Source organism: Callithrix jacchus, chromosome 6, assembly GCF_049354715.1.
Source record: "Callithrix jacchus isolate 240 chromosome 6, calJac240_pri, whole genome shotgun sequence".
NCBI classification, from domain to species: domain Eukaryota; kingdom Metazoa; phylum Chordata; class Mammalia; order Primates; family Cebidae; genus Callithrix; species Callithrix jacchus.
Window position 1 is genome coordinate 161,833,324 of NC_133507.1, and position 26,015 is coordinate 161,859,338.

Sequence of the window (26,015 nt, forward strand, 5' to 3'; positions counted from 1 at the left end):
TTTTTGTAGTTTTAGAAGAAACGGAGTTTCTCCATTTTCGTCAGGCTGGTCTCAAACTCCATACCTCAGGTGATCCACACAACTCGGCCTCCCAAAGTGCTGGGATTACAGGCCTGAGCCACTGTGCCCGGCCTAAAATGGGTGAATTTTACTGTAAATTATACTGTAATAAAAGGCTGAAAGGCATCTGTATTTGAAAGCCTGGGCGTGGGCTGGGCACGGTGGCTCACGCCTGTAATCCCAGCACTTTGGGAGGCCGAGGCAGGTGGATCACGAGGTCAAGAGATTGAGACCATCCTGGTCAACGTGGTGAAACCCCGTCTCTACTAAAAATACAATTAGCTGGGCACGGTGGCGCGTGCCTGTAATCCCAGCTACTCAGAAGGCTGAGGCAGGAGAATCGCCTGAACCAGGAGGCGGAGGTTGCGGTGAGCCGAGATCACGCTATGCTGCACTCCAGCCTGGGTAACAAGAGCGAAACTCCGTCTCAAAAAAAAAAACCTGGGCGTGTTCTCCATTTAAAAAGGCACATTTCAAATATTGTGCCTACAGTGACCCCGTTGACATATTTTAAAATAATGTAAAGGATATATAACAACTTGCTAATTACCCTCCGGGGAATCAAATGCAAGGAGGCTTTTATTTTCTATGCATTCCCTCATCACTGGTACCGTTTTAATCATTAAAGGTGTAAAAGCTACTTGTAAGTAAACAAATTAACTTCCCCAGGACTTCAGTATGTTTCTGTTCCGCGACCTAGACACGCGCGGCCGCTCCTCCCCAACTGACGCGGCAGCCCCTCACCTGGAAGAGCCGCGTCTTCACCCGCATGGTGCCGTAGCCTTCCCGGCGGCTCAGGTAAAACGTGCCCGTGAAACTGGAGCCATCTGGCCACATGTAGGTACCCAGGCCGTGGCAGTGGTCCCGGTAAAACTCCCCGTGGTATGACTGTGAGATGGAGAAGTTGGTGAGAAAGTGCTGCTCTTCCAGAAGCTGACGGACACCCTCGAGGCCGAGCCACCCCGCCTGGCTGGCAATGAGTGGGGACCACCTGGGGCTGTGGCACAACTCAGGGGTGCCTGGCAAGCGATTATTAGAGTTGGCACCTGAAGTGCCCAGAGGGGTTACCAGGCAGTCAGCCCGACAGCCTCTCTGTCTTCTCCTCAGGTGTGGAACGCTGGGGGGTCTTCAAACTGCCTAGACATCCATCAGGAGAGCTTGGACCTGCCTTCTCCCTGGAGACCTTTACCTTGGGTTTCGGGGGGCCTGTCCCTACTCAGGAGCCCCATGCTGCTGGGCTCCCTGCCAGGTTCAGAGGTGACAGGCTGGCCCTGGGAGGTGGGCTGTGAGCCCTAGTGGGCACAGGACAGGCCTCTGGTTTATAACTCCTCAGCACTGGCCAGACATGAGCCCCACAAACAACAGGAGTCCGTGTGTCAGAGCCTGCCCCTCTACGAAGGCCCCAGAGGGAAAACGAATGTGACGTTCATGACGAGGGCTTCCAGTCAGGAGACCTTCACACTGAGTGCAAGGCACCACCTTTTCCTCAGAGGCAGGATGGGCCTGGAGTGCCTGCACAGCCGTCCGTGCTCACAGTCCAGCCAGACCTGACCCCGACGTGAAAGGCATGGCAATGTTCACAGCTTAGCGGCCCTTCCATTTCTTCTGGCAACAGACACCCTCTCCCTGCAGAGAGGATTCCCCAAGGGACCCAGCCCCAGAGCCTGGGCCAAGCCTGGCCAACCAGAGGACACCTTACTCCCACCCCAGCCTCGATGGGTGTGACCACTTCACACATCCCCAAGCCAGACCAGCGTCCTGCTGGGGCCTTTCTCTCTCTCAAGGGTATTTGATGCCACCCACAGGGCTGTGCAGATGCAGCAAGGTCAGTCTTAGAACCCCCTTGTGGAGATGGAAAGAGAGAGGGCCTAGTTAGATCATTTGAACCCTGGATCCAGCCGAGCCTGAGGCCACCTCACCCCTGGACCTTCCATTACAAGCGTCTAACAGAGGCCTTTTCAGTTTCTGCTACAGTGAATGTGGGCTCAGGACCTAGCCTGGGGGTGCAAAACTTGTTCTCATTTTGTCTTTTAGAACATTGGCTGCCTTCTGCTTAAGCCCAGACACAGGCAATTTCACCAAGGTAAATATATGATGTGGCTACAGCCGTTCGTAATTTTTAAAGGTTGGCCCAAAGCTTTCCATGCCTCGTCCTGTGGACCCCAGCAAACCATTGGTGTGATTTTGGAAGTTGGGAAAGATGCTTTTCTCTGGCCATTTCTCAAGGAGGAAAGACTTCAGCCTCGCATCCTGTCTGTTTATGGGCCTAAAAGCTCCTGTCCCATCATGCTTAGAAGGAGAAGCCAGCCACCAGAGGCCCTGCGGGAGGAGGCGGAGGAAGCGGGCAGCAGTTACCTCACCCGTGGGCCAGGAGAATTCGCCATATCCAAGCTTCATGTTCAGCCCAAACTCCCCCCGGTACACACAGCCATCCTGCCATTCCTGCACACCCTGGACGAGCTGCAGACGGGCCTCCTTCAGGTCCTGCACCCTCAGCGGGCCCTCAGATTCCTCCTCTTCCTTCTCAGAGGCTTCGGACACATCCCTAAAAGGACAGGAGCAGAGGGAGGAAGAGCGAGATGGCTGCAGTGCCTTCAGTGGCTGCTGAGCACAACCTGGCATCTCATTTCACCCTACAGCCCCAGGGCAGGTGCTGCTGTATCCCCACTCCACGGGAGAGAACACCGAGGCACAGAGGCTGCAGCGATGGCTGAGGTCACACAGGAAGTGGAATGTATAGTAAGGTTCCTCACAGACAGGGGAGATGCTGCCAGGCCCAAGAGGCAGGACCAGTCAGCCTCTCCAGCCCCGGCCTGCTGGCTGCAGCTCCTGAGATCCAGGCCCTCTGGCCCACTCCAGCTGCCTGCAGGATGTGTGTGCTCACAGCCAGGTTCTCATTCAAGGGCCAGCAGTGCCAGCCTCAAGCTGGACAGAAAGCAGACTGCCCATACATGTGGGCCCATGGGAGGCCAGAGGCCAGCTGGAGAGGCAGCCAGCTCACACTAGGATGGACAGGTGGATGGGTGGACAGACAGAAGGGTGCAGGGCTGGGAGTGTGCTGCAATGGGGGGAGCACCAACCAGGGTGCATTTGCCATAACTCACAGGGTGTCCACAGGCAGATGGGGCGTCTCAGACTCCCCCAAGACGGACGGGGCATCTCAGACCCCCACCAAGACGGACGGGGCATCTCAGAACCCCCCCCAAGATGGACGGGGCGTCTCAGACCCCCCCCAAGATGGATGGGGCGTCTCAGACCCCCCCAGACGGACGGGGCATCTCAGACCCCCACAGGCAGACGGGGCATCTCAGACCCCCCCCAAGATGGATGGGGCGTCTCAGACTCCCACAGGCGGACGGGGCATCTCAGACCCCCCCCAAGATGGACAGGGTGTCTCAGACCTCCCCCAAGACGGATGGGGTGTCTCAGAACCCCCCCCAAGACAGACGGGGCATCTCAGACCCCCCCCAGACGGACGGGGCATCTCAGACCCCCCCCAAGACGGACAGCGTGCCTCAGACCCCCCCAAGACGGACGGGGCATCTCAGACCCCCCCCAAGACGGACGGGGCATCTCAGACCCCCCCCAAGATGGACGGGACATCTCAGAACCCCCCCGAAGACGGACAGGTTGTCTCAGACCCCCACAGACGGACGGGGCATCTCAGACCCCCACAGGTGGACAGGGTGTCTTAAAGGGGCTTCCGTTCTCAGCTGTGCAGGGCGGCAGTCCCTGTTTGGGGAGGGTCCTCTTCCTGGAGTGGCCTTCTCACTGGGTCCGCACACGGTGGTGGGAGGATGGGGGAACTCTGGGCTCCTCCTCTTCTTATAGGTACGCACATTTCATCATGGGGTCCACCCTCACCACCTCCCAAAGCCCATCACACTGGCCAGGGCTGGGACTGAGTTTTGGAGGCCCACAAACAGGGGCAAGCGTGATGGGGTGACCCTGGGACCTGGTGAGGCTGCAGTGAGGCTCCAGGGCAGCCCTGGCTCAAAGCAGCCCTTGCTGTGAACAGAGCTGTGAAGTCGGGGCCCACTCGGGAGCCCCGTCTCGCGAGGGAAACGTTCACTCCCTCTGCTAGCGGGCAGCGTGCAGGCGGGAAGGGGCAGGAGAGGCTCCGGTTACCATCTACCGGCGTCTTCCCCAGTGGTTGCTGACACCTGTCGAGGCTTCTGGATTTCTCGGGGAGTGACAGCCGTTTCCACTGCTCGCCTCAGGGAGCATCCCGGCTAACCCTGGGCCCGGGTCAGGGTCGCGCCTCCCTGCCCGAGGCTCCCCCGCACCTTGAGGCGAAGACAGCGTCACTCCGCGGGGACCCCGGCTCCTCGGCATCAGGGGTCTCGCCGCCCTTCCCGTCCAGCGGGCGTTGGGGGCTGTCAGCCCCGGAAGCTCCGTCGTCGAAGCTCAGGGAGGCGTGGCCCCCGTCCATGTCTGTGAACTCCCACCCTGGAAGCAACGCCGGGACCGCATATTTGTCCCCGGGGCTCCTGCTGGGAACTCACACTCGGAGGGCGCCCGAGGTCCCGCCCGCAGCCCGTGGGCCTCAGAGAACCCCAACCCCTCCCTGAACCGCGCCGGAGCCCGGGCCGCCATCCCTGGGAGTCCTCAGGGAGGCCTGTTGGAACCCTGGGGAAACTTCGCCCCTGCTCCCAGGTGTCCCTGCCCCTTCCAGGGCGGGGACCACAGCAAGGGCGGTTGTGGCCACGTGGCCAGATCAGGTCCGCGCCCGCCATCGCCCAAGGGGCGCCGCTGACAGCAGGTCTCCGCCACCGGCCTCGGAAGCCAGCGCCCACCGAACCTCACACCCCCAGGCCCTGGGCCCCTCCCCAGTGGCCTCCCCGACCCGCCACCCCACGGAGCTCGGGGATCCCCCCAGCCCCGGCTCCCAGAGTCCCTGCGCGCGGGCCGCACCAAGCAAAGCTCAGAGAGCTTGCGCCGGACAGCACGGAGACCGAGGGGACCGCAGCCACAGTGGACCGCGCTCCCGCCGGGACTGCCCGCCTAAGCAGCTGGAGAGCGTCGCGTTTCCCTGGAGACAGCCCCGCCCCGTGCCCGCTGCCGCTCGCCGGCTCCGCCAATCCCCACGCCAGGACGCGCCCGGCCCCGCCCCCAGGCGTGACAGCCCCCTGTGACTTCAGCTGCTCAGAGGCCGGCCGCCAGGCGTGGCGGAGTCGGTCCCAGCTTCCCTGGGTCCCTGGACCAAGTGCCCCTGGGGGAGAATGCGCTAAATTCTCCCAACACTCCCGCGCCGTGGGACATCTGAGGAAACTGAGGCCCAAGTGTTAACTTGCCCTGATCACAGATCACCTAGCACGCGGTGGAGCCACGGCTTGATCAAGCCCTGCCTGACGACCCCAGCCTTTGTCCATTCAGTGAATGTGGAAGGCGCAAGGGGAGCCCGAGGCCTGCAGAGACAAGGAGATGAGGGAGGCCGCGGGAGTCACCGCAGAGAAGAGGGATGGGCTGTCTTGTCTAGGGGAAGGGCTGAGGGAGAGAGGATTCCTCATGGGGCCTCACAGGATGTGAAGGAGCTCTCCGGGCTACAGACCACATTTCAGGCAGGCACCATGGTGGGAAACAGGCCTTCCTGGAAAGAGGGGAAAGGCTCTCGGAGGTGCAGGGCTCGTGTTTCTCAACCCAGACTGCCTTTGAGAGCAGGGCGGGGGTGTGTGAAGAGCTGACGCCTGGGCCCTCCCCACTGGATAGCTTTTCCAGGACTAAGGCCTAAGGCTGGGCCAGGATTCTGGGGTTCTAGGGGCACCGCCTCCACACGCCAGCGCCTGTCTCCGAGTTCACTTCTCTCTACAGTAAAATCTCATTTTATACCATGACCCAGTACAGACAACTCAGAAAAATGTCTCATTAAAAGTTCACCATACTACATGCATGCACCCTAGTATATTCATGGAGTCTATTCTATACCATTTCTCTAAAAACTAAAAGGGTGGTCATAACCCACGGAACTATCTCACAACCCACGTTAGCTGTGAATTACAACTTGCTAAGGGGTCAGAATCAACTCGGAGAAAACCCCGTCTTAGCAAGCATTCTCGTTACACCATGGGAGGCTGGCCCGGTCTAAATGTGGCAATGAGGTACAGACACTTAGGATGAACTGGCTCCCAATCCATCAGCTCAATGGGGTGTGAGTACGATGGGTTCAAGCAGACCTTTGGGGCAGAAAACTCACCTCAACCATCGTCCAACTATGAACGGTGATTAACCCAACAGCCCAGGAGGAGGGGCTCCAGGTTTCACTGGATGCATTTCAGTGCCCGACAGTGCCTGCCATCAAGGACCGGGGCTCTCCCATCTCCTCCGCTTTCACCCGAGGCTGGTTCCCCTGACGGCAGTGAGAGAACAGAGGAGCTTTCCAAAGCTCTCGCCTTCATGAGTTATTAGACACGAAGCCTATTTTGTCGGAGCAGTCACAGGAGCGTGCGCTTCACTGCTGGCCACAGACAGTTAGGGCCCACTCCTAGGAGGTGGAGAGACATCAGTGGCTCCCACGAACCCTGGGGGGAAGAAAGGGGGAATTCCCCTCCTTCATCTCAGGAAATTTGGGAGTCCTTCTTCAGGGTAGAGTAAGTGGGAAGTAAGACGTTGGTAAGACTTCCAGAGATGACGCTGGAGCTCCAACCAGCGAGGACCTGGCCACAGACTTGAGTCTTCAGCTCGAGTGAACCCCAGGCTGCGATCAAGACCTGTCAGGTACCAATGTTAGGTGGCTGATGGAACGAAACAGCAAGAACCCCGAGAGAGACTGTATAAAACAGAACTTCAATTACTAACGTCTGTGGGGCTGGGAGACAGCTGCTTTTCACTGAATTCGATCCCTGAAAATTACCAGACACCAGAAAAACTGACGCGGTCTTAAAAGGCAACTTCGTGGACATTCTGATACTGAATTTTAGAAAGTTACAACGCTGACCCCAATAAATCACCAAGATAAAAACAAAAGGAACAGTGGTCTATGTAGTGATGGAAATAGAAATTACACAGTTTTACTTCGTGAGCCGTGCGTTACAATACAGAGGGGGAAAATGCCCCAATCACCCAGCCTGGCCAACACGGTGAAACCCCGTCTCTACTGAAAGTACAAGAAGTAGCAGGGCGTGGTGGTGCGCGCCTGGAGTCCCAGCTACTCGGGAGGCCGAGGCAGGAGAACGGCTTGACCCTGGGAGGAGTCACAAGAGAAAGGGGGAGGACACGGGAACCACGCAGCCCGGGGTCCACAGGGGCCGGGCGGGGCGGCCACGAAGCCCCAGGGGAACCACGGGGACACGCAGTGCGCAGACCCGGCCAAGCCACGCCTCCGCGCCAGCGCCGCAGTCCAGCCACGGCCAAGCCACGCCTCCGCGCCAGCGCCGCAGTCCAGCCACGGCCAAGCCACGCCTCCGCGCCAGCGCCGCAGTCCAGCCAACAGGGGCGCTGCGTGCAGGGCCAGGGACGCCACTCGGCGCAGGCGCAGGCCCGCAGGGAAAGGGGGCGCGGCGCCTGGGGACGGAGAGCCCGGGGCCCGGAGCGGCCCAAGCCCCCTGCCATGCCCCAGCCCCGACGAGACCCAAGCCCCCCGCCCCGGCCCGGCGCCCTCGGGAGGCCCAAGCCCCGGCCCCTTCCACCTCGGAGGGCTCTAGGACCCGGAGGCGCCAGGCTCCCACAAACAGACTCCTGGGCGGGCGCCTGAGCCCCAAAAATAGATCCTCAGGGCGGACGCCCGAGCCTCAACGACAGACTCTCCGGCGGGCGCCATGGGCCCGGGAGAAGCGGGTCACCGCGGGGCCGCCGCGCCGGTACCGCCGCCATTCGCGCGCGTCGCGCCCTCGCTCTTCCTCGGGAACGCGCGCGCCGCGGGAGCGGGAGAGCAGCTGGCGCGCGCAGGCGTCACGCTGTGCGTCAACGTCTCCCGCCAGCAGCCCGGCCCGAGCGCGCCCGGCGTGGCCGAGCTGCGCGTGCCCGTGTTCGACGACCCGGCCGAGGACTTGCTGGCGCACCTGGAGCCCACGTGCGCCGCCATGGAAGCCGCGGTGCGCGCCGGCGGCGCCTGCCTAGTCTACTGCAAGAATGGCCGCAGCCGCTCGGCCGCCGTCTGCACCGCCTACCTCATGCGGCACCGCGGCCTCAGCCTGACTCAGGCCTTCCAGGTGGGCGGGCCTCGGGGGCGGGTGTTTCGAGAGGGGCGTGTCTTCCGGGGACGGGCCTGGCTTCGGGACTGGAGTACTTCCGGGAGGGGCGTGGCTCATCCGTGAGGGCGGGTTTAGGGACGCGGAGAGGCACTTCCGGGTTGGGCGGGGCCCCTCTTGCCGGCCGAGTCCGCCTTGGCTCTTCCTGGCCATTAGGGCGACTGTTCGATGCACCTCTCGTTTGCAGATGGTGAAGAGCGCTCGCCCGGTAGCGGAACCCAACCCGGGCTTCTGGTGTCAGCTGGAGAAGTATGAGGCGGCCCTCCAGGCCCCGTCCTGCCCGCGGGGAGAGCCCCCAGCCTTAGGCGTGGGTCCTGAAGCTTGAAGCGGGGGCCTCGGGGCCTGCTGCCTGGAGGAAGAACGTTCCCGCACCCACGCAGGAGACGGCCTGTCCCTCCTCCCCGTCACGCGGAGCTTTCCTTTCTGTGTGTGAAACGATGCTTTTACTGTGATATTTCTGGCTGAGCTGAGGAACAGATGATCTTACGGATACCAAGAAACACATTTGGTAAAACCCTGACGACAGATTGAGGAAAAGCAAAGGGGTCCTTGATGATTTATACCCCGGAATCCTGAGTATTTGGGAGTGCGGGCGCATCCCGCCAGCCCCAGTGAGGGACGTGAGCACAGGCTGCGGGCATCGGGATCTGAGTCACACGTGAAATCAGGAACAGCAACTCCTCTTGCGTTTATCTTTGGTAGTGTCATAAGAAGGGACTAGTTCTTCCTGCGTGACCACAGACGCCTGTTGGAGAAAATGCACAGCACGTGGGGCGTTGACGTCAGCAGAGCTGTTGATGGAGGCACCTGAAGGGCAGCTTGGATGACCGTGGCGTTTCGCCAGCCCCTCCGCAGCAGAGCCGGAGCTGCCCCCCAGCAGTGGGGACAGTCATGGACATCCTTTTCCTATTCCTAGAGAACTCCAGGACATTCAGAATTTCAAAAGTGACTTTTTCTCCCCTAGCTTCTTGGTGACAGAGTATGGCGTTCCTGTAGGGAAAATAAAGCCAGGTTCTTTTGCCTCTTTCAGTAAAGCTGCTTCGTCTGGGGAGGAAGCCGGGTAGATGATATTTCCATCTCTCAGGGATAATGGTGGGGCACACAGACAGCAGGGTAGGAAACAGCTTTATACATTTTTCCGTGGGGTGACCATTCTCAGTGTTCTCCAATAAATTGGGGTCCTCACAGGACTTAGATGGAGGGTGTCACATTGTAAATTACACTTGCAATGGTACACTTTTTTTTTAGATGGAATTTCACGCTTATAACCCAGGCTGGAGTACAATGTTGCCGTCTCAGCCCACTGCAACCTCTGCCGCCCAGTTCAGGTAGTTTTCCTGCTTCAGCCTCTCGAGTGGCTGGGATCACAGGCGCCCACCACCACGTCCGGCTTTTGTATTTACTTCAGTAGACACGGGGTTTCACCACGTTGGCCAGGCTAGTCTTGAACTCCTGCCATCAGGAGATCCACCCATCTTGGCCTCCCAAAGTGCTGGGATTATAGGTTTGAGCCACTGAGCCCAGCCTGTATACTTCTGAAGTGTCTTAATATTGCACGCAAGCGTTCCTGTTTTATCAGAAAATAGGTATCTTACCCGCCCGGCTCTTCACTGAGATGAACGTGCTGGCCATGGTGTAGACACTATTCACTTTATAATGTACATCTTCATTCCAGTTTATAAACCGGGCCTGAACGTATTTCACAGTTTCCATAGTGAGCAGACTAGTGGGGACGAGGTTCTGTAACAAGATGGTGAACACAGTATGTCAAACATGATGCTGTGAGCTGGGATCCTCTTTCAGGTACCAGATGTCACCATCCTTTTTATATCATAGCACAGCTGCCAGGCAGCCCAGCAAGGACACGATCAGAGCTGCAGGAGCACAAGGGAGGCCTGCACATGGGTTACTTTCTCAACCTCTGATCTCTTGAGAGGTGATTTGACAGAATTCTACAGGAATTTAGTTTCAAATCCAATGCAAACAACTATGCCAGTGATCCACTGAGTATTTCTAAGCTGTGCGCCTCTTACCTAGACCTGCTCAAGCTAAGCTACTGAAATGACAGCGAGGCGCTTCACAGTCTGTTTTTCCGGATAGGCCTAAAAGCTGGTTTTCTGTTTGCATTTCAGCTGCTTCTGGCAAGCCTGCCGTGCCTTACATTTGTCTGTCTCTGCCTCCGGATCAGATGCTGCTGTATGAGCACACTGACTGAGGCTCAGGGGAAGACATCAGGCCTGGGTCTGCAGGAAGGAACTCCCCAGTCCAGGCCTTCCGTGTCACCCACATTCACGTCTTTGTGCTAAACGGTGTGCCATGAATCGTGTCCTAACTCTTTTGTATTCTTTTGCTAACTCTTGTCTGCCATATGTCATTTACAATCTGTAACCTCTGGTGCCTGAAGTCGTAAGAATCATCAAAGGCAAGAGAGTTGTATGTTCTCCCGTCGGAGACACGGCTGGAACTTGCCACACTAAAGTAATACACACGAAGAAAGCATTGGCAGCTTTGGTGAAATGCAGCCTCAAAGCCAAGGGAGAAATGAGCACGCGGTGGACTCGGCAGCGTACGGTCTCTGACGGGGTTACAGGAGCTCCCCCAAGTCGCGTCAGCACTTCGGCTCCGTTCTCAGTGGTAGTCACAGCAATCTAAAGTGAAACTGCTCTGGACGCCTCTCTGGGAAGAGTTTCCATCCTTCCCACTGTTTTCCTCTGCCTCGGCAGCCGGCTGAAAGGCCCAGTCCATGTCCTGCCGCCAGCGCCGGGGCTGTGCTCTGAGCTCTGTGGTCCCACTGGGCCGAGGCTGCCCAGCGTACCTGCCTCCACACTGAGTTTTCATTTTTCCCAGTTAAGCCCCATCTTCCTGAAATGCAGCCCAAGAGGGTCTCTGACCCCTCTTGATGGTGGTGCAGGGGTCTGTACCTCAGACCCCACAGACCATCCGCTCTGTTCTCTTCCCTCTGGTCAGCTGAGCTTATTAAGCTCTGGTCATGAAAATCTAAACCACTTAAGGAACTGTAGGCAGAGAGAAACTGAATGCAGGAAGAAGGCTGGGGAGCCAAGGACAGGAGAGGGGGCATAGGGGACTCACAGGGCCCTGCCACCCAGATCCCCACTGCCTGATGTCCCAGCTCTGGAGGACTCCTGGAGCTCTCAGCAGAGCCTCCTGCCCACCAGCTGCTGAAGCCACTGTGCGCCCCCTCCCTCCCACCTCCCGGACCTCTCACCGGTCTCATCTTAGCACTGAACACGGGATGCCCCTGCTGTGACAGGCCGGGGAGAAGGAGGCTGTGCTGGCAGCCCATGCATCTGCACCCCCCTCCTACCTTGACCTGTTTCACCAACACTGCACCCCAACCTAAAGTCACAGAGCCACCGTCAAGCCAGTGATGTGCTGGGTCTCCTCCCCGCACCGTGGGAGGGCGGAGCCCATAAGCCGCCACGGGAGGCATCCTAGGAGATGGATTCCTCCTCTAGTTGAGACACAACCTCTCCTGGGCATCCTGTGGCCTAAAGACTATCCTATAATCAACCCTCTTCAGATCAGACAGTGGGAAAGAAAAGGAAGATGTGTGTAATACACGTGAGTCACAGCGTAGGCACCGGTTAATATATACAAATATGTGTGTGTACATCTGTACGTGGCCACTGTGGGTGGCGCTTCTCACCTGCCTTTTCCCCCCTCAGCCAGTGCCCCAGCTGCTTGTGGCCTTCACCTGGTGTGAGCTGACCCTTCATTTGTAAGGCCCCAGGCCCTGTGTGGCTACGGTCTCTATTACCTGTACTGCACCACCAGAGAGAAGTAGAAGGCACAAACCTTCCTGGCCCTCAAGCCTCACAAAGCCACTTGCCCACCCGCCAGAGCCAGCCCTGTCTTGTCTCATGCTTGTGTGGCTGGGCTGCGTCCGAGCCACGCTCCCAGTGAGACCCAGTTGTGTTCCTAAGCAAAAGCATCCCACCTGGGGACTGGGGACCCATCCCAAGCTGGGGTGGGGGATGGGAAGCACAAGTTTTGTAAGCCAGGCATTGGGGTGGTCATGAGAGGGGCCTTCTCCCTTCCCATGCCTTGTGCACCTGGGCCTCAAGCATATGCCACACCTTGTCGGTCACTGCCCCTGTATGCTCACTGTCACCAGTGAGCACCACCCATCGCTGCTGACCACAGCCCCCCCCCCAATAAGCTGCTGCCTGGGGCAGCCCCCGTCTCTGTGGAGGGCTTGACTGCCACTGGGCTCTCCAGATAAGCTCCTTATGACCCACGAAACCTTTGCATCAGCCAGGAAGGAGGCACTGCCAGTCCCCACGAGCAAGGAAGGAACCGTGGCTTGGAGAGGAAGGAGGACCTGGGCCTGGGGTCTCCCCTACGTGCTGTGGCTCAGCCCTGGTCACAGCACCCTGATGAAAACCTTGCCTCAGGGCAGGGCACACCCTTTGCCTGCTGATCTGGCCAAGTGGCAAGTGTATAGGGCATCAGGGCCCCGGCCAGAAGGATGTCTTTTTACCCACCAGCTCCATCTGAGAACTGGTAGCTCGCTGGTCCTCGGGTGTGTCAAGGAATGCTGGGGTGCAGGTGCCTTGCAGCCACTTCACTGTGCCCATCCCCAAGAAGCTGCAGTATGGAAATTCCTGTGGGAGAAACCCGGGACGGACAGCCCCGACGTCCAGGCTCCTCTCCTGGGGTTGGAGGAGTATGCAGGTGCCCGCCGCCCGGGCCTGGCTGCAGCGCAGCCTCCCTCTGCCAGGGTGCGCCAGGCAGGCGGGGGTGGGGCTGGCGCTGGGGGGGCGGGGCGGGCGGGCGCGGCACAGTTGCAGACCCCGCCCCCTCGGTTCAGCCGCGCCTCCCGCTCCGTGGGGTGCAGCAGGGCAGCTCCCACAAACGGCCCGGGCTGGACGCGCTCCTCCGGGACCCCCGGGGTTGGAAGTGCCACAGTAACTCTGGACTCCTGTGCGCAGAATTGGCCGCGGAGAGATGCCCAGGGCGAGACCCCAGGCTCTGCCCCCGAGTCCACCGCGGGGCTCAGGGTGGCAAGACACCAAGTGCCATGTGACTTGCCCCCCAGGCAGCCAGGCCCCGCTCGTGTGGCACCGCGTGTACCGAGCTGATGTTCTTCCAGCCCGGTGGGCTCTGGAGAGCCCCGTATAACTGGCGGTGCCGTTGAAAACAGCCTGCCCTTGGCACTGCAGGGCCCCGGGGGCAGGGCACTGGGGGCAGTGAGGAGGGTCCCATCCCAGCTGTCTTCCCTGTCAGCCTTGGATGCAAGGCTGATCCCCACCTCTGAGACTGCGGAAGCCTCGGGGTTCCCTTTGGGATGGGCGCTCCAAGAGGTGGCCTTGTCCATGCCTAAGAGGGCACGGGGGGGATCTGAGGTCCTGTGGGAAAACTGAAATGCTGCCTTATGCTCTGTCCCGCAAACGTGAACGCGCACTCTCCCTCTCAGCCTTCCTTCCCGCCCCACGGAAGGAGGGTGGACACGAAGGGTTACACATGGGAGACCGAGCCCAGGCACAGAAACACTACTCAGGGCTGACGCTGAGTCACGTGCGGTACCCGAGCCCAGCCCTGCACTGCCACACCTCAACGGAGCAGAGGAGAGGTGTGCGGGTTTCCTGGGTGCTTCCCCAGCCCCAGAAGCCCCTTGTCCCTGGAATTCCTGATGACAACACTCACGTCATGGTGGCCCCTGTCATTCCACAGCCTCAAGACACCGCTGTGAGCTCACTAGCAGCTTCTGCAGGGCGAGCAGCCCTCCCTCGGGGCGCAGGCTCCTGGAAAGGCTCGGCCTTGGGCAGCCTTCGCAGGGTCAGCAGAGAATGGGGCTGGGAAGGGTGGACCTGGTGGGTGGGGTGGGGACAGGCAGGCGAGGCCCTCGTTCGTACTCCAGCACCGGGCTCCCAAAGGAGAGGTCCCCAGCACTGCCCAGAGGAACTGGTGCGACTGTGGAAATGACTGCTGTCTGCTTTGTCCATCGGCCACTCCTCCCAGCAACACACACACACACACACACTCATTCACTCCACCTGCCACGAAGGAACTGAACTTCTAACTGTATTTAATTGGCTTCTAAGTGGCCACACGTGGTTGGTGGGTGCTGTAGTTGACAGCGCGGCCTGAAGGCTCTGGAGCGCCTCGCACCGCAGGGCCCACAGCTGCAGACCTGGGGGAGTGGGCCGGGGTGCTGTGAGAATCCTGCCCTGCCCGTAGCCGCGGGTGGAAGGATGGCACTGAGTTCCGGACGCTGCGCTCCTTGGGAGCACGAACCGCGCCTGGAAGCAGCGGATCCCGGTGGCCCCCAGGTACCCGGGTCCGGGCAGCGGCTGCCCCAGGGGCCTAGCCCGCACCGTCCGGGAGGGAGCAGCGATCCCACCTCCCGGGATCTCCCGGGCGCCGCCGGGGGAGGGAGCGCGGGGCTGGGGGTGCTGCTCAGCCGCTCCGCGCGTCCAGGCTCCCAACACAGCGCCCCGGCCCGCTCCGCGCTCGGCTCCCCGCGCCCCGGCCCCGCGCACAGCGCCCCCGGCGGCGGCCGAGCGGAGCCCGAGCGGGGCGGCGCACGGCACGGGGCCGGGCCGGGCGGCTCCCGGCGCGACTTCCTGTTGTGCCCGCGCCCCGCCGCCACCGCCCGGCGCCCCTCGCCCGCTGCCCGCGGCCCGGCGCGGCCGCCGCCCATGGATTTCACCTAGTGCCGGCGGCCATGGCCGCGCAGTGCTGCTGCCGCCAGGCGCCCGGCGCCGAGGCCGCGCCCGTCCGCCCTCCGCCCGAGCCGCCGCCAGCCCTGGACGTGGCCTCGGCCTCCAGCGCGCAGCTCTTCCGCCTCCGCCACCTGCAGCTGGGCCTGGAGCTGCGGCCCGAGGCGCGCGAGCTGGCCGGCTGCCTGGTGCTCGAGCTGTGCGCGCTGCGGCCCGCGCCCCGCGCGCTCGTGCTCGACGCGCACCCGGCCCTGCGCCTGCACTCGGCCGCCTTCCGTCGCGCCCCCGCCGCCGCCGAGACGCCCTGCGCCTTCGCCTTCCCCGCCCCCGGGCCGGGGACCACGCCGCCGCCCCCGCTGCCCGCCTTCCCCGAGGCGCCCGGCGCCGAGCCCGCCTGCTGCCCGCTGGCCTTCAGGGTGGACCCGTTCACCGACTACGGCTCGTCGCTCACCGTCACGCTGCCGCAGGAGCTGCAGGCGCACCAGCCCTTCCAGGTTATCCTGCGCTACACCTCGACCGACGCCCCCGCCGTGAGTCCGGGGCGGGCGCCGGGGCTGCGGGCCGGTCCTCAGGGCGCTGCTGGCGGCCTCTCGCCGCACAGCGGGGCCAAGGGACGCGAATCTGCGCCCTCCACCTGGGGCTGGCAGCGCGGGCCGGGGACACTCCCCGAGAGGGCGGCAGCAGCCGGGCCCTGCGTCCTTTCCAGGTGCCCCTGGTGATTCCCAGCTGTTGCCTGGGAGCCTTAGGAGCCTTGGATGGAGCCCGGGGTCCCACGGGGACACGGGACAGTATGTCACCCAGGGAAGCTTCTCGTTCAGGTGTTCTGTCTCTGCCTGGGGACGGGAGCAGCTTCCCGCCAAGGTGTGCATCTGCAGGATCCTGGCATCGAGGGTTAGGCTGGAGTGTCAGCTGCGGAAGGGCCTCCGTGGGACCAACCAGGGCCTGCAGCTGTGTCCAAGCCGGAGGCAGAGGACAGGGGCATGGAGGTTGAGATGCTCGGCTGGGGGCTCCCCTGGCCAGCACTGTTGGAGGGTTGATGCCAGTGGGCCCCGTGACCCCACCATAGACACACAAGGGCTCTGCAGGGAAGGCCAGGTGGCCCAGGCTGGCGCTGTGGCTGCAGCACCCCCTCCACCCCGACCAGTGGGGGTGTGTACAGGATAGAGCAGGGCCTTTCCTGCCCACAGCATGGGGCTTCTTACCGCGTCCCCAGGTGGTAGGGATGGCACACATGTGACACCAAACATGTGCCACACACACACAGCTGTGGAGGCGCCGGAAGTCCAGCTGCCACTGGTCACAGCACACATGGACAGGGTGGTAGAGAGGTGTCAGGCCACAGAGGGCCAGGGTGACATCTGGGCAGAAAGAACCCAGAGCCCCGTGCACTGCTGTGTGCTCCCTATACATCTTCCAGGGGCCGCAAGCAGGCCCGCCATCTCACCTTGCCCCAGAGCCCCTGTGGGCGTGTAGGCCCCATGGGTGCGCAGGCCTCTGGCCAGCCGGCCCTGCCCCTGCTGTGGCACTCCAGGGCTCTGACAGGTGGCAAGTATGCCTCCCAGCATGACAGGTGGTAACTGAGGAGATGGGCTTTTCCTTGGCCTTGATCCATAAGCTTGAAGCCCATGTGTCTGGTTCACCAACACTGCAGCCTGCACAGTGTCTGGACCAGGGCCCTCGGCAGGCTGCTGCAGACAGGGCCCAGTGGGCAAGGGTGGCCATTGTCCCTTGGCTTCCTGTGGCCTACTGGGTGGTCCTTGGGTGCTCTGGGCAGGAAGGCATAGTCCCCAAAGTCTGAGTGGTATCAGGGTTGGCAGGCTGGGGACAGGGCGCCTAGCCTCACCTGGCCTACGAGCCAGCCCCATTGCAGAAGACAGAGTATTTGGCTCTATCCTCAGGCACCCCCTTTATATGTGAGTGCTGTGGGGCTGGGGTCACATGTGGAGTCCCCTTCTCTTTCTGTATGTTCCAAGGACTCAGGCCCAAATCCCTAAGCCTGTCCCCGTGCCAGGGAGGATGCAGCAGGAGCTCCCTGGGGGGTCTGGCCAGTGGGCCCCAAGCCCCAGAGACTTTTTGGGGGTGCTGCAAATGCTTGGGCACATTCCCGCACCCTACCCCACCCACCCCAGCAAGAACAGCATTCTTCCTGCCCGCACCATCTCGAGCCCTTCAGCAACCACACCGGGTGCCCTGACGGGGGCTGGTGACCCATCTGTGGGGCAGGGCCTGTCCTGCCTGGGGGGTGTGCCCCAGCCCCTCACTTCAGGGCATGGGGAGAGCTGTGGGCCCTGCTGGTGTCTGGAAAGACAGCCAGGCCACTGAGGCTGGGGTGGACATGGGCAATAGGGAGAGGTGTGAGTGGTCAGAGCCTGCGAAGGGCCTCGGGAGGATGAGGCGAGACTGCAGGCACAGAGCAGTTGTGAGGGGCATGCAGGCTGAAGGGCTGAGGAGACTCCGGCAGGGAGGCGCCTCCACACAGATTCCCAGGTCCCAGCTCAGCAAGAGGGAGGCTGTGTTTGTGAACCGGCTCCCCAGGCGGGCCCTGAACAACCCGGCCGCCCAGGGTTCAGCAGGACCAGATGACAGCCGTGCAGCATTGCTCCCGGGTATGGCAGGCTGGGGCAGCGACAGAGGTTTGGAAGACAAGTGAGTGCTGGCAGGGGTCCTGCTCTGGGGTCCGCCTGGCCCTCAGTGGCCATCAGCTGTGGATTCCACTCATCACTGTCGGGAGTGTGTTGGGAGTATCTCCCACTCGTGGTCTTGGGAGGGCCCGTGCACATGCAGCCTTAGGTGAGTGAGGAGCAACTCAGTTTGCCTCGATGGTCTCATCCCAGCAGAGGGGAGGGTGGGGACACCGTGCAGGGCTGACTCAGGACAAAGGTAACGTGGCTGCGGTTGGAAGAGGGCCCTCCCTTAGACTCTGAGCTGTCCTCACTGGAGAGGTCAGAATTCCCAGATGGAAGATGAGACAGGCATGGCAGGAGAGGGCCAGGAATGTGGGCTTCTCATCAGGGCAGGTCTGGCCTGAGCGTGTCGGGGCGAGGAGAGCCTCATCAGCCATGGTACAGGTAGGAGGGTGGCTGGGGGGTGACCTTGGTGGGCAGGTGGACAGCGTCCATAGCACTCACTGCAGCCCCCGCCTCCAGGCAGCAGCACCGGAGGCCTTCCCTTGGCCGCTCCTGTCCCATGCCCGCAGGAGCCTCCGGCCTGGCCTCCACTCCCTGCTTGCCTGGAGCCTGTCTACTGGGGGGTCTCTCCAGGCGAGGCTGCCTGGGCTCTGGGTGGCTCTGGGCCCGGCTGTGCTGCCTGAAAGTGCACAGAGGCTTTGGCTTCCTGGGTTCCACTTCCCGGCCTCCCTTTCCTGGCCATGACCGGATGAACTGCTGGGAATTTGGACTGAGTGTGTTCTGACTGTGCCTCAGTTTCCCTATGGAAGCTAGGATAGTGCAATGATGGGCTATTCCCTTTCTTCGCCATGGCGTTGGCTGCGAGATGCCCCCTGAGGCTCCCTGAGGCAGAGCCTCCTGCCTGGGCTGGGGGCTGGCCCTGGTGACACAGCGTAGGCCACACCCTGGGTCACCTGTCCCTGCTGTCCCCTGGCCAGGCAGGTAAGTGAAGGCTAGGGGGTGGCTATTGGCCGTCAATGAACCCAGCAAGATAATCCAGCCATCGTCCCCTCCCAGAGCCACCTTTTGTCAGGCTGCTGCCTGGTGGCGAGGGCCCAGAACCCCGCTGGGTGGCTGTCTGCTGATGCGCCCTCCTGCCCTCCTCCCCGCAGATCTGGTGGCTGGACCCAGAGCTGACCTATGGCTGCGCCAAGCCCTTCGTCTTCACCCAGGGCCACTCCGTGTGCAACCGCTCCTTCTTCCCATGCTTCGACACGCCTGCTGTCAAGTGCACCTACTCCGCCGTGGTCAAGGTCAGGTCCACCAGCTGCCCTCACCCTGCTCCCAGGAGAGCCCAGCAGCTTGGCCAGGCCACCTCCCCCTTGCTCCTCCCCGTCGTCGGGGCTGTGGCCCCAGCTGCCGGCAGGCCACGGCGCTATTGGGAGCTCCTCCCAACTCCATGGGGGAGCCACTCTGCAGGCCCCGGGGAAGCTGGGCTGCCTCCAAGGCGCCTGAGAGGGCCAGGGTCCTGGACCTAGGGTGTCCCCGAAGGGACTGTGAGGGCCGCAGACGGGGTCTCCAGACAGAGCTGCTAATCCCTGCTGGAGTCTGAGTCGCCGGCCCAAGCTTCTCAGCAACCTCTGTGCTGGGGCGAGCTTTGCAGACTGGGAGCTCCAGGTTCTGCGTGGAGGGTGGTAGTTCTTTGAAGAGTTCTCTGATGGAAACGTTCCCTGATGGGGGTGTAAGGTTTCCTGCTATGAACGTGCGGCTGCCTGACAGGCTCCCTGACCTAGACTGGGGGTATGTTGACGGTAGGGCCACGAATTCTCAGTCCAGCCTCCTTACAGGCACCGTCAGGGGTGCAGGTGCTGATGAGTGCCACCCGGAGTGCGTACCTGGAGGAGGAGGGCGTCTTCCACTTCCACATGGAGCACCCTGTGCCCGCCTACCTCGTGGCCCTGGTGGCCGGAGACCTCAAGCCGGCAGACATCGGGCCCAGGTAGTGCCTCCTGCCAGGGCCTTCCAGAGCTGCCCAGGCCCAGGCCTCAGGGAGAGCCCCGCCAGGAGCTGGGTCTGTGGACTGTGTCCATAGCTGCCCTCCCGAGGACCCCACTGGCCTCCAGGTGCTCTGGCCAGCCCTGCCCCTGCCTTGGTGCTGCCACCAGGGTCCTGCCTGCCAGGCCCTCCCGCCCACGTGCCCTTAGAGCGAGCAGCCTAGCCCACCCAGTGCCTGCCCTGCAAGCTGGCCCTTTCTGCCAAGGCCCCCACACAGCCTGTCACCTTCACATCCTCATCAGTTCCTTTAGCCCAGAGATAAAATGAGCTCAGGGGCCCCTGGAATGCAGCTCTGCCGCTGCTGTGGGAAGGGCCAGGATGGCTGCCTGTCCAGTAAGGCAGGTCGGGCCTTGGGCTGGGGTGAGCCGGGCTGGATGAGGTGTGGGTGTTAGCGAAGCCCCAGGGCAGTGGGAGAGCCTGGTAGGGTGAGTGGGGCTAGGGCTGCTTGGCCTCGGCTCACCCTCCCTGCGTACAACAGGAGCCGTGTGTGGGCCGAGCCGTGTCTCTTGCCCACGGCCACCAGCAAGCTGTCGGGCGCGGTGGAGCAGTGGCTGAGTGCAGCTGAGCGGCTCTATGGGCCATACATGTGGGGCAGGTAGGCCCTGGGGCCCTGGGGCCCTGGCTGGCTGGAAGGAGGAGTCAGAGGAGCCCCTCATCTGCCCCCCGGGGTATCCTGTCCCCATCTCCTGGGAAGGAAGTGGAGCTCACTGCAGGGGCTGGGCTATCCCTGCTGAACAGATGGCGGGGTGTGGGTGTGCTGGGCAGGAGTCGGGGCCCCAGGCCTGCCGCCCTCGCTGCCCTCCCGGTGCAGGTACCTGCCACCCTCGCCGCCCTCCCGGTGCAGGTACCTGCCGCCCTCGCCGCCCTCCCGGTGCAGGTACCTGCCGCCCTCGCCGCCCTCCCGGTGCAGGTACCTGCCGCCCTCGCCGCCCTCCCGGTGCAGGTACCTGCCACCCTCGCCGCCCTCCCGGTGCAGGTACCTGCCACCCTCGCCGCCCTCCCGGTGCAGGTACCTGCCACCCTCGCCGCCCTCCCGGTGCAGGTACGACATTGTCTTCCTGCCGCCCTCCTTCCCCATCGTGGCCATGGAGAACCCCTGCCTCACCTTCATCATCTCCTCCATCCTCGAGAGCGACGAGTTCCTGGTCATCGACGTCATCCACGAGGTGGCCCACAGCTGGTTCGGCAATGCAGTCACTAACGCCACGTGGGAGGAGATGTGGCTGAGCGAGGGCCTGGCCACCTACGCCCAGCGCCGCATCACCACCGAGACCTACGGTGCGGGGGAGCCGGGGACACTGAGCCAGGGGCAGAGAGCCTGGCCTGGCTCCCCTGCCATGCTGCAGGTGCCCACCCCCACCTTCCCCGACGTCCCCATGCCCCCTCACCTCTCCCCTGTCTCTGGACTGCATCCAGGTGCCGCTTTCACCTGCCTGGAGACTGCCTTCCGCCTGGATGCCTTGCACCGGCAGATGAAGCTTCTGGGTGAAGACAGCCCGGTCAGCAAGCTGCAGGTCAAGCTGGAGCCAGGTACCTGCTCCACAGGGCCTGCTCCCGGAATCGGGACGTCACCCCCAGGGCCTCCTTGCCTGCCCTTCGTGTGCTCGGGCTGTGGCTTCTCTGTCCCCCACTGTGCCTGAGCCCCTGGCCTGAGCAAGGCCTCCCCAGGCTCCTACAGCCACCACCACCTCGCTGGCTCGGAGCTCCAGTCACCATGGTGTGGGTCCTCAGTCTTCCCCAAGGCCCTGCCACTGCATGCCCAGGGCATCAGTACACATCTGGGCACATGAGGGACAGCAGCCCTGAGCCCTTCCTGCTCCTTGGAGCCTGAGCGCCGCCCCTCCCCATCCTGCGGGACCCGGTGGGTTTGGGCCCCAGCCCAGGCGGGTGTCCCTTCCAGGAGTGAATCCCAGCCACCTGATGAACCTGTTCACCTACGAGAAGGGCTACTGCTTCGTGTACTACCTGTCCCAGCTGTGCGGAGACCCGCAGCGCTTCGATGACTTTCTCCGAGTGAGCAGCCCCCGGCCCCAGACAGCCCGGCTTCCACCTGCTCCCCGCCCCTGCCCGGCTCACAGGGCCGCCCACCTCTGGCAGTTGGGGTGGAATTGGCAGGGCCTGTGAGCCTGGCAAGGACCTGGTCTGCCTTTCTTTGGGGGGAGTGCGTGGGCTGCCACTTCCCCCTCCCACCCTGTGTTCAGTCACTTAGCAGGGCCTGTGTGCCAGGTGCTGCCTCTGCACCCACCCTGTGCCCAGGACGTCCCTTGGCTCACACCCTGCGGTGCCCTGCAGGCCTCTCTGGTGGGGCTACGCATGTCCCTCTCCCCCAGGCCTGCTGAGGCCCCACCTCTGCCACACAGGCCTACGTGGAGAAGTACAAGTTCACCAGCGTGGTGGCCCAGGACCTACTGGACTCCTTCCTGAGCTTCTTCCCGGAGCTGAAGGAGCAGAGCGTGGACTGCCGGGCAGGTGAGTCTGATCCCCCAACCCCGATTCGGCCCGGAGGCCGTGCGTGTGATGACGGGCGGGGCCTCTGCTGCCTGAGGGGCCACTCCGCCTGGAGGAAAACACCGTCATTTCCTGTGTGTGCTTCAACTGACCCTTGCTGGACCCTGTGGGCCCCAGGCCAGGATGCTATGAGAACAGGGCTGGGGTAGGGGGCCTGGCTGGAGGCGGTGGCACAAGGCCAAGCAGGCCGAGTTAGGCACTCCCAGTGAGCAGGCCATGGAAACCAGGTGTGCGAAGGGCCTGGTGCAGGCCGGGCATGTGACGGGCGTGTCCTGGAGCTGGCGGCCAGTGGCCAGCCCTGCATATGCATCCTCCGTGAGGGTATCCCTGAGGCTCTGAGGGCTTGGGGCCCAGGAAGGCACTGCAGGGTTCAGACATTGAGGGCGAGGCCGGCATTGCTGGAGGGTGGTGAGGTGCCCGTGGGAGGGCTGTGCCTGGTGACGCCAACTTTTGGAAGATACAGCAAGTGCACCAGGAGATTTCTGGTGTCCGGCATGGGCACCCCACTTTAGAGCTTCCGCAGCATCTCAGGAGCCTGTTGCCCGCACCCCGCCCCGCTGGCTCATGGCGCAGGTGGCCCCCACCACCTGAGACTGGGTTTAGACTACTTCAATGTCTTCCACCAGGAGAGGCGTGGAGAGGGTGGGAGTCCCTTGGTCACCAACCCAAGCCTCTGCCTCCTTGTAGCCCTCACAGCCCTTCAGTGGCTTCAAGTGGCAGTGTTGCCTGGCGCTGACCCCGCCTTCCTGAATGGCCCAAATCCCTGGAACAGGTCACCTGCCTGGGACACACTCAGGGTCTGGGGTCTCCTGGGCAGACTGCTCAGGCAGCCCCTCCCCAGCCCGGGCAGGGACCCCAGGGTCACTTCTCCCCTCTAGGGCTGGAATTCGAGCGCTGGCTCAATGCCACAGGCCCGCCACTGGCTGAACCAGACCTGTCTCAGGGATCCAGCCTGACCCGGCCCGTAGAGGCCCTTTTCCAGCTATGGACCGCAGAACCCCTGGACCAGGCAGCCGCCTCGGCCAGTGCCATCGACATTTCCAAGTGGAGGACCTTCCAGACAGCACTCTTCCTGGACCGGCTCCTGGATGGGTCCCCCCTGCCACAGGGTGGGTCCCCGAAGCTGATGGGGTGGCCCAGGGGCTGGGTTGCAATGCTGGCCCAGCTCTGACCTGTTCCCCGCCCTGACCTGCCCCCCCCCGCCCTGACCCGCCCCCGCTGCAGAGGTGGTGATGAGCCTGTCCAAGTGCTACTCCTCGCTGCTGGACTCCATGAACGCCGAGATCCGTATCCGCTGGCTGCAGATCGTGGTCCGCAACGACTACTACCCCGACCTGCACAGGGTGCGGCGCTTCCTGGAGAGCCAGGTTCGGCCTCCTGCCCAGGGTGCCGGCCTGGGACCGCCTAGCCGTGCACTGGGAGTCCTGGCCCGACTCCCTAGACTGAGCCCCCGGGTCAGGCCAGACACATTCGGGAGAATGGGGCAGGGGAGACGTAGGGGTCTGTGGGGAGGGGGTCACGTACCCGGTGCAGTTCTCCGAGAAGCTGTGGAAGGGACCAGCTGGGAGCAGGAGTCGGTGGTCCAGGCTACCCCAGCCTGCTGGGCCCTGTACCTTCAGCATCCAGGTCTGGGCAGAAGGGACAGCCAAGCTCCTCAGAGATAGGCCAGAGCCCTCAGGCCCCGGCTGCCCTGTTTCCTGTGTGTGCTCCCTCCAGCCCAGGCTCCCTGGAGATGGGGCCTCCACAGATGGCCAGGAAGGGCAGGGTAGAGGTGGGAGGCCAACGGCAGGCCCCCTCTCCACCAGAGTCCAGGCCACAGCCCTGAGGACAAAGCTGGGGAGCCGGGGGCGGGAGGGCTGGCAGGGTGGGCTGGCCTGAGGGGGCTGGGGAGCCCCCAGCATGACTGACTGCCTGTCCCGCAGATGTCACGCATGTACACCATCCCGCTGTACGAGGACCTCTGCACCGGGGCCCTCAAGTCCTTCGCGCTGGAGGTCTTCTACCAGACGCAGGGCCGGCTGCACCCCAACCTGCGCAGGGCCATCCAGCAGATCCTGTCCCAGGGCCTGGGCGCCGGCATGGAGCCCACCTCAGAGCCCAGTGTGGGGCTGGGCAGGGCTGCAGCAGACGCGGACTCGGACGCACAGGCCCTGCTGCTCGGGGACGAGGCCCCCAGTAGTGCCATCTCTCTCAGGGACGTCAACGTGTCTGCCTAGCCCTGTTGGCGGGCTGACCCTCGACCTCCCAGACACCACAATTGTGCCTTCTGTGGGCCAGGCCTGCCATGACTGCACCTCGGCTCTGGCCATGAGCTCTGCCCAGGCCCGTAAGACCCTCCTCTGGGCTCTCCCAGGCAGGGAGAATGGGGAGAGGGACCTCCTTGTATCTGGCGGAGACCTGTGGGCCTGGCCTCCCCACTCCCAGCTCTTGCACTGCAGGCTCTGGGGCCAGCCCGCACACGCCATGCCTCCTGTCTCAACACTGACAGCTGTGCCTAGCCCTGGATGCCAGCACCTGCTAGGTGCTGCCCCAGGGCAAGGGCTCCAGCAGCCCCATGGTGACTGCCACACTGTGCCTTACGTCTGCTGTGGCCCAGGCTGTGCCGTCCCTGCAGCACGCCTCCTCACAGGGATCTGAGCCACCTCCCCACAGAACCCTGCAGCCCGCCCCTGGGGTGGGCACCCTCAGATGGCCCCTGGCACAGGGACAAGGACACAGACATTCCCTCAGTGTGGGGGCAGGTGACACAGAGGATGGATGTCCGTGGGGAGGGCCTCTGGGTCCCAGACAACCTCAGCCCCTCAGAACAAGGAGTCCCCGTCCCAGGGGGAGTGTGGGGACAGGACAGCCTGTCTCTTGTGGCTTCCTGGGGGCGGGAGTCACATGGGCACAGCAATACCCCAGGGAAAGTGGGAGGTGGGGCTGGTGCTCTCTCGACCCACCATGCTGGGAGAGGCAGCCAGGGCCTGGGGCCTCCAGCCTGGGACTGCTGCAATGGGGTATCACGGTGATGGTCCCATTAAACTTCCACTCTGCAAACCTGACCTCCCTCCTCTTTCTCCCGACTCTTGGCCTCCACATCTGCCCAGCTGTGTAGGACGGGCTGGCCCACCAGGACTTGGGGCCTGGAGCTGGTCAGGAGCCGGCCGCAGCCCTGCCTCTGATATACGGGCCCGAGAGCAGGCTCCCTAAACCCTGCCCAACCCCTTGGCCGGACCTCCTGGGTCTGAGCAGGCTCGTCTGGATGTCACAGGAGGCCATGTGTCACCTTCACCTTTGTGGCTGTAGCCACATCCCAGCCTCAGTGGTGATACTGTCCCAAGATGCGTACAGGGTGACAGGAATGTTTGCTTTTGGAGGATTGAGATTTCCCATTTCCCAGGTGGTAGGTGGTGTTGCTCTTCAGGGCCCCCAAGGATGTGGCTGCGCCGCCATCTCAGTGCCACACGCACCTGGGCAATGTGCCGTGGCCCGAAGCACCACGTCTCCCCGCAATCCCCTGGCCAGGCCCAGCCACAGCTCCACTCCAAATGTGGCAACCAGGAAGTGGGGAAGGCAGGAGGTGGGGGGCAGATAACCTGGTGGCGCCACCGCCCAGTCCCCAGCCACCACGTGACCTGGACGCACACCCTCCCCCGGGCAGATGGTGTCTCCTGTGGTGGTGGCGGCTCTACACGTGTTTCACGTGCCTTCCTCACATCAGGCCTGGGGGAGGCGCCACCCCATCCAGAGACCCAGGAACTAAAAGACCATCACTGCCCCTCACACCCAGCAGGTAACAGGGACAGGACGATTGTAGTAACCCTGTGAAAGGGGGTGTGGGGGGCACCCAGCAGCCCTGCCCTGTGGCCACCTATAGTCTTGCCAGGCAGGCACAGCAGGGCCCCTGCCCGGGAGTGGACAGGCTGCTCCCTGAG

General features: G+C 62.7%; 3 protein-coding genes across 28 annotated transcripts in view; 2 read left to right on the top strand and 1 right to left on the bottom strand.

The window, feature by feature from the left end:
• Positions 1–15,584, bottom strand: part of ANKMY1 (ankyrin repeat and MYND domain containing 1) — a 77,450-nt gene extending 61,866 nt beyond the window's left edge. For 14 of the 23 annotated variants that reach the window (XR_008482334.2, XR_008482333.2, XR_004744965.3 and 11 more), the window contains exons 1-4: positions 4,975–5,058; positions 4,347–4,509; positions 2,416–2,605; positions 805–948 (exon numbers count right to left, since the gene is read on the bottom strand). Coding sequence is in view for 18 of the 23 variants with exons in the window: in XM_078328931.1 (XP_078185057.1) it covers positions 805–948; positions 2,416–2,605; positions 4,347–4,492 (480 nt within the window). In the remaining 5 variants the exon portion in view is untranslated. Of the gene's footprint in view, positions 1–804; positions 949–2,415; positions 2,606–4,346; positions 4,510–4,974; positions 5,059–5,370; positions 7,907–8,165; positions 9,987–12,751; positions 12,983–15,380 lie in introns of those variants that run through there. The other 9 variants (XM_078328930.1, XM_078328928.1, XM_078328929.1 and 6 more) reach the window with 5 other exon arrangements.
• DUSP28 (dual specificity phosphatase 28) lies at positions 7,476–9,280 on the top strand. Its single transcript, XM_035306272.3, has 2 exons — positions 7,476–8,207; positions 8,434–9,280. Exons 1-2 carry the CDS (start codon positions 7,815–7,817, stop codon positions 8,569–8,571), a joined length of 531 nt encoding a protein of 176 aa, XP_035162163.3. The 5' UTR covers positions 7,476–7,814; the 3' UTR covers positions 8,572–9,280.
• On the top strand, positions 14,828–25,137 carry RNPEPL1 (arginyl aminopeptidase like 1). 4 transcript variants are annotated; one of them, XM_035306265.3, is made up of 11 exons: positions 14,828–15,459; positions 18,708–18,848; positions 19,383–19,534; positions 20,069–20,185; positions 20,600–20,868; positions 21,007–21,120; positions 21,491–21,603; positions 21,951–22,059; positions 22,977–23,207; positions 23,323–23,465; positions 24,021–25,137. In XM_035306265.3, exons 1-11 carry the CDS (start codon positions 14,935–14,937, stop codon positions 24,312–24,314), a joined length of 2,208 nt encoding a protein of 735 aa, XP_035162156.1. In that variant the 5' UTR covers positions 14,828–14,934; the 3' UTR covers positions 24,315–25,137. The 4 variants fall into 4 exon arrangements, with proteins under 4 accessions (XP_035162156.1, XP_035162157.1, XP_035162158.1 ...); XM_035306266.3 differs by having other exon boundaries at positions 20,633–20,868; XM_035306267.3 differs by having other exon boundaries at positions 14,828–15,423.
• The last annotated feature ends 878 nt before the right edge of the window (positions 25,138–26,015 follow it).

Bases quoted from the DNA above. Each gene is read 5' to 3' on its own strand.
- DUSP28 (XM_035306272.3), top strand. From the start codon at position 7,815: ATGGGCCCGGGAGAAGCGGGTCACCGCGGGGCCGCCGCGCCGGTACCG. The intron at 8,208-8,433 runs GTGGGCGGGCCT...TCTCGTTTGCAG, and splicing joins GCCTGACTCAGGCCTTCCAG to ATGGTGAAGAGCGCTCGCCC.
- RNPEPL1 (XM_035306265.3), top strand. From the start codon at position 14,935: ATGGCCGCGCAGTGCTGCTGCCGCCAGGCGCCCGGCGCCGAGGCCGCG. The intron at 19,535-20,068 runs GTAGTGCCTCCT...TGCGTACAACAG, and splicing joins CCGGCAGACATCGGGCCCAG to GAGCCGTGTGTGGGCCGAGC. The intron at 21,121-21,490 runs GTACCTGCTCCA...TGTCCCTTCCAG, and splicing joins GCAGGTCAAGCTGGAGCCAG to GAGTGAATCCCAGCCACCTG.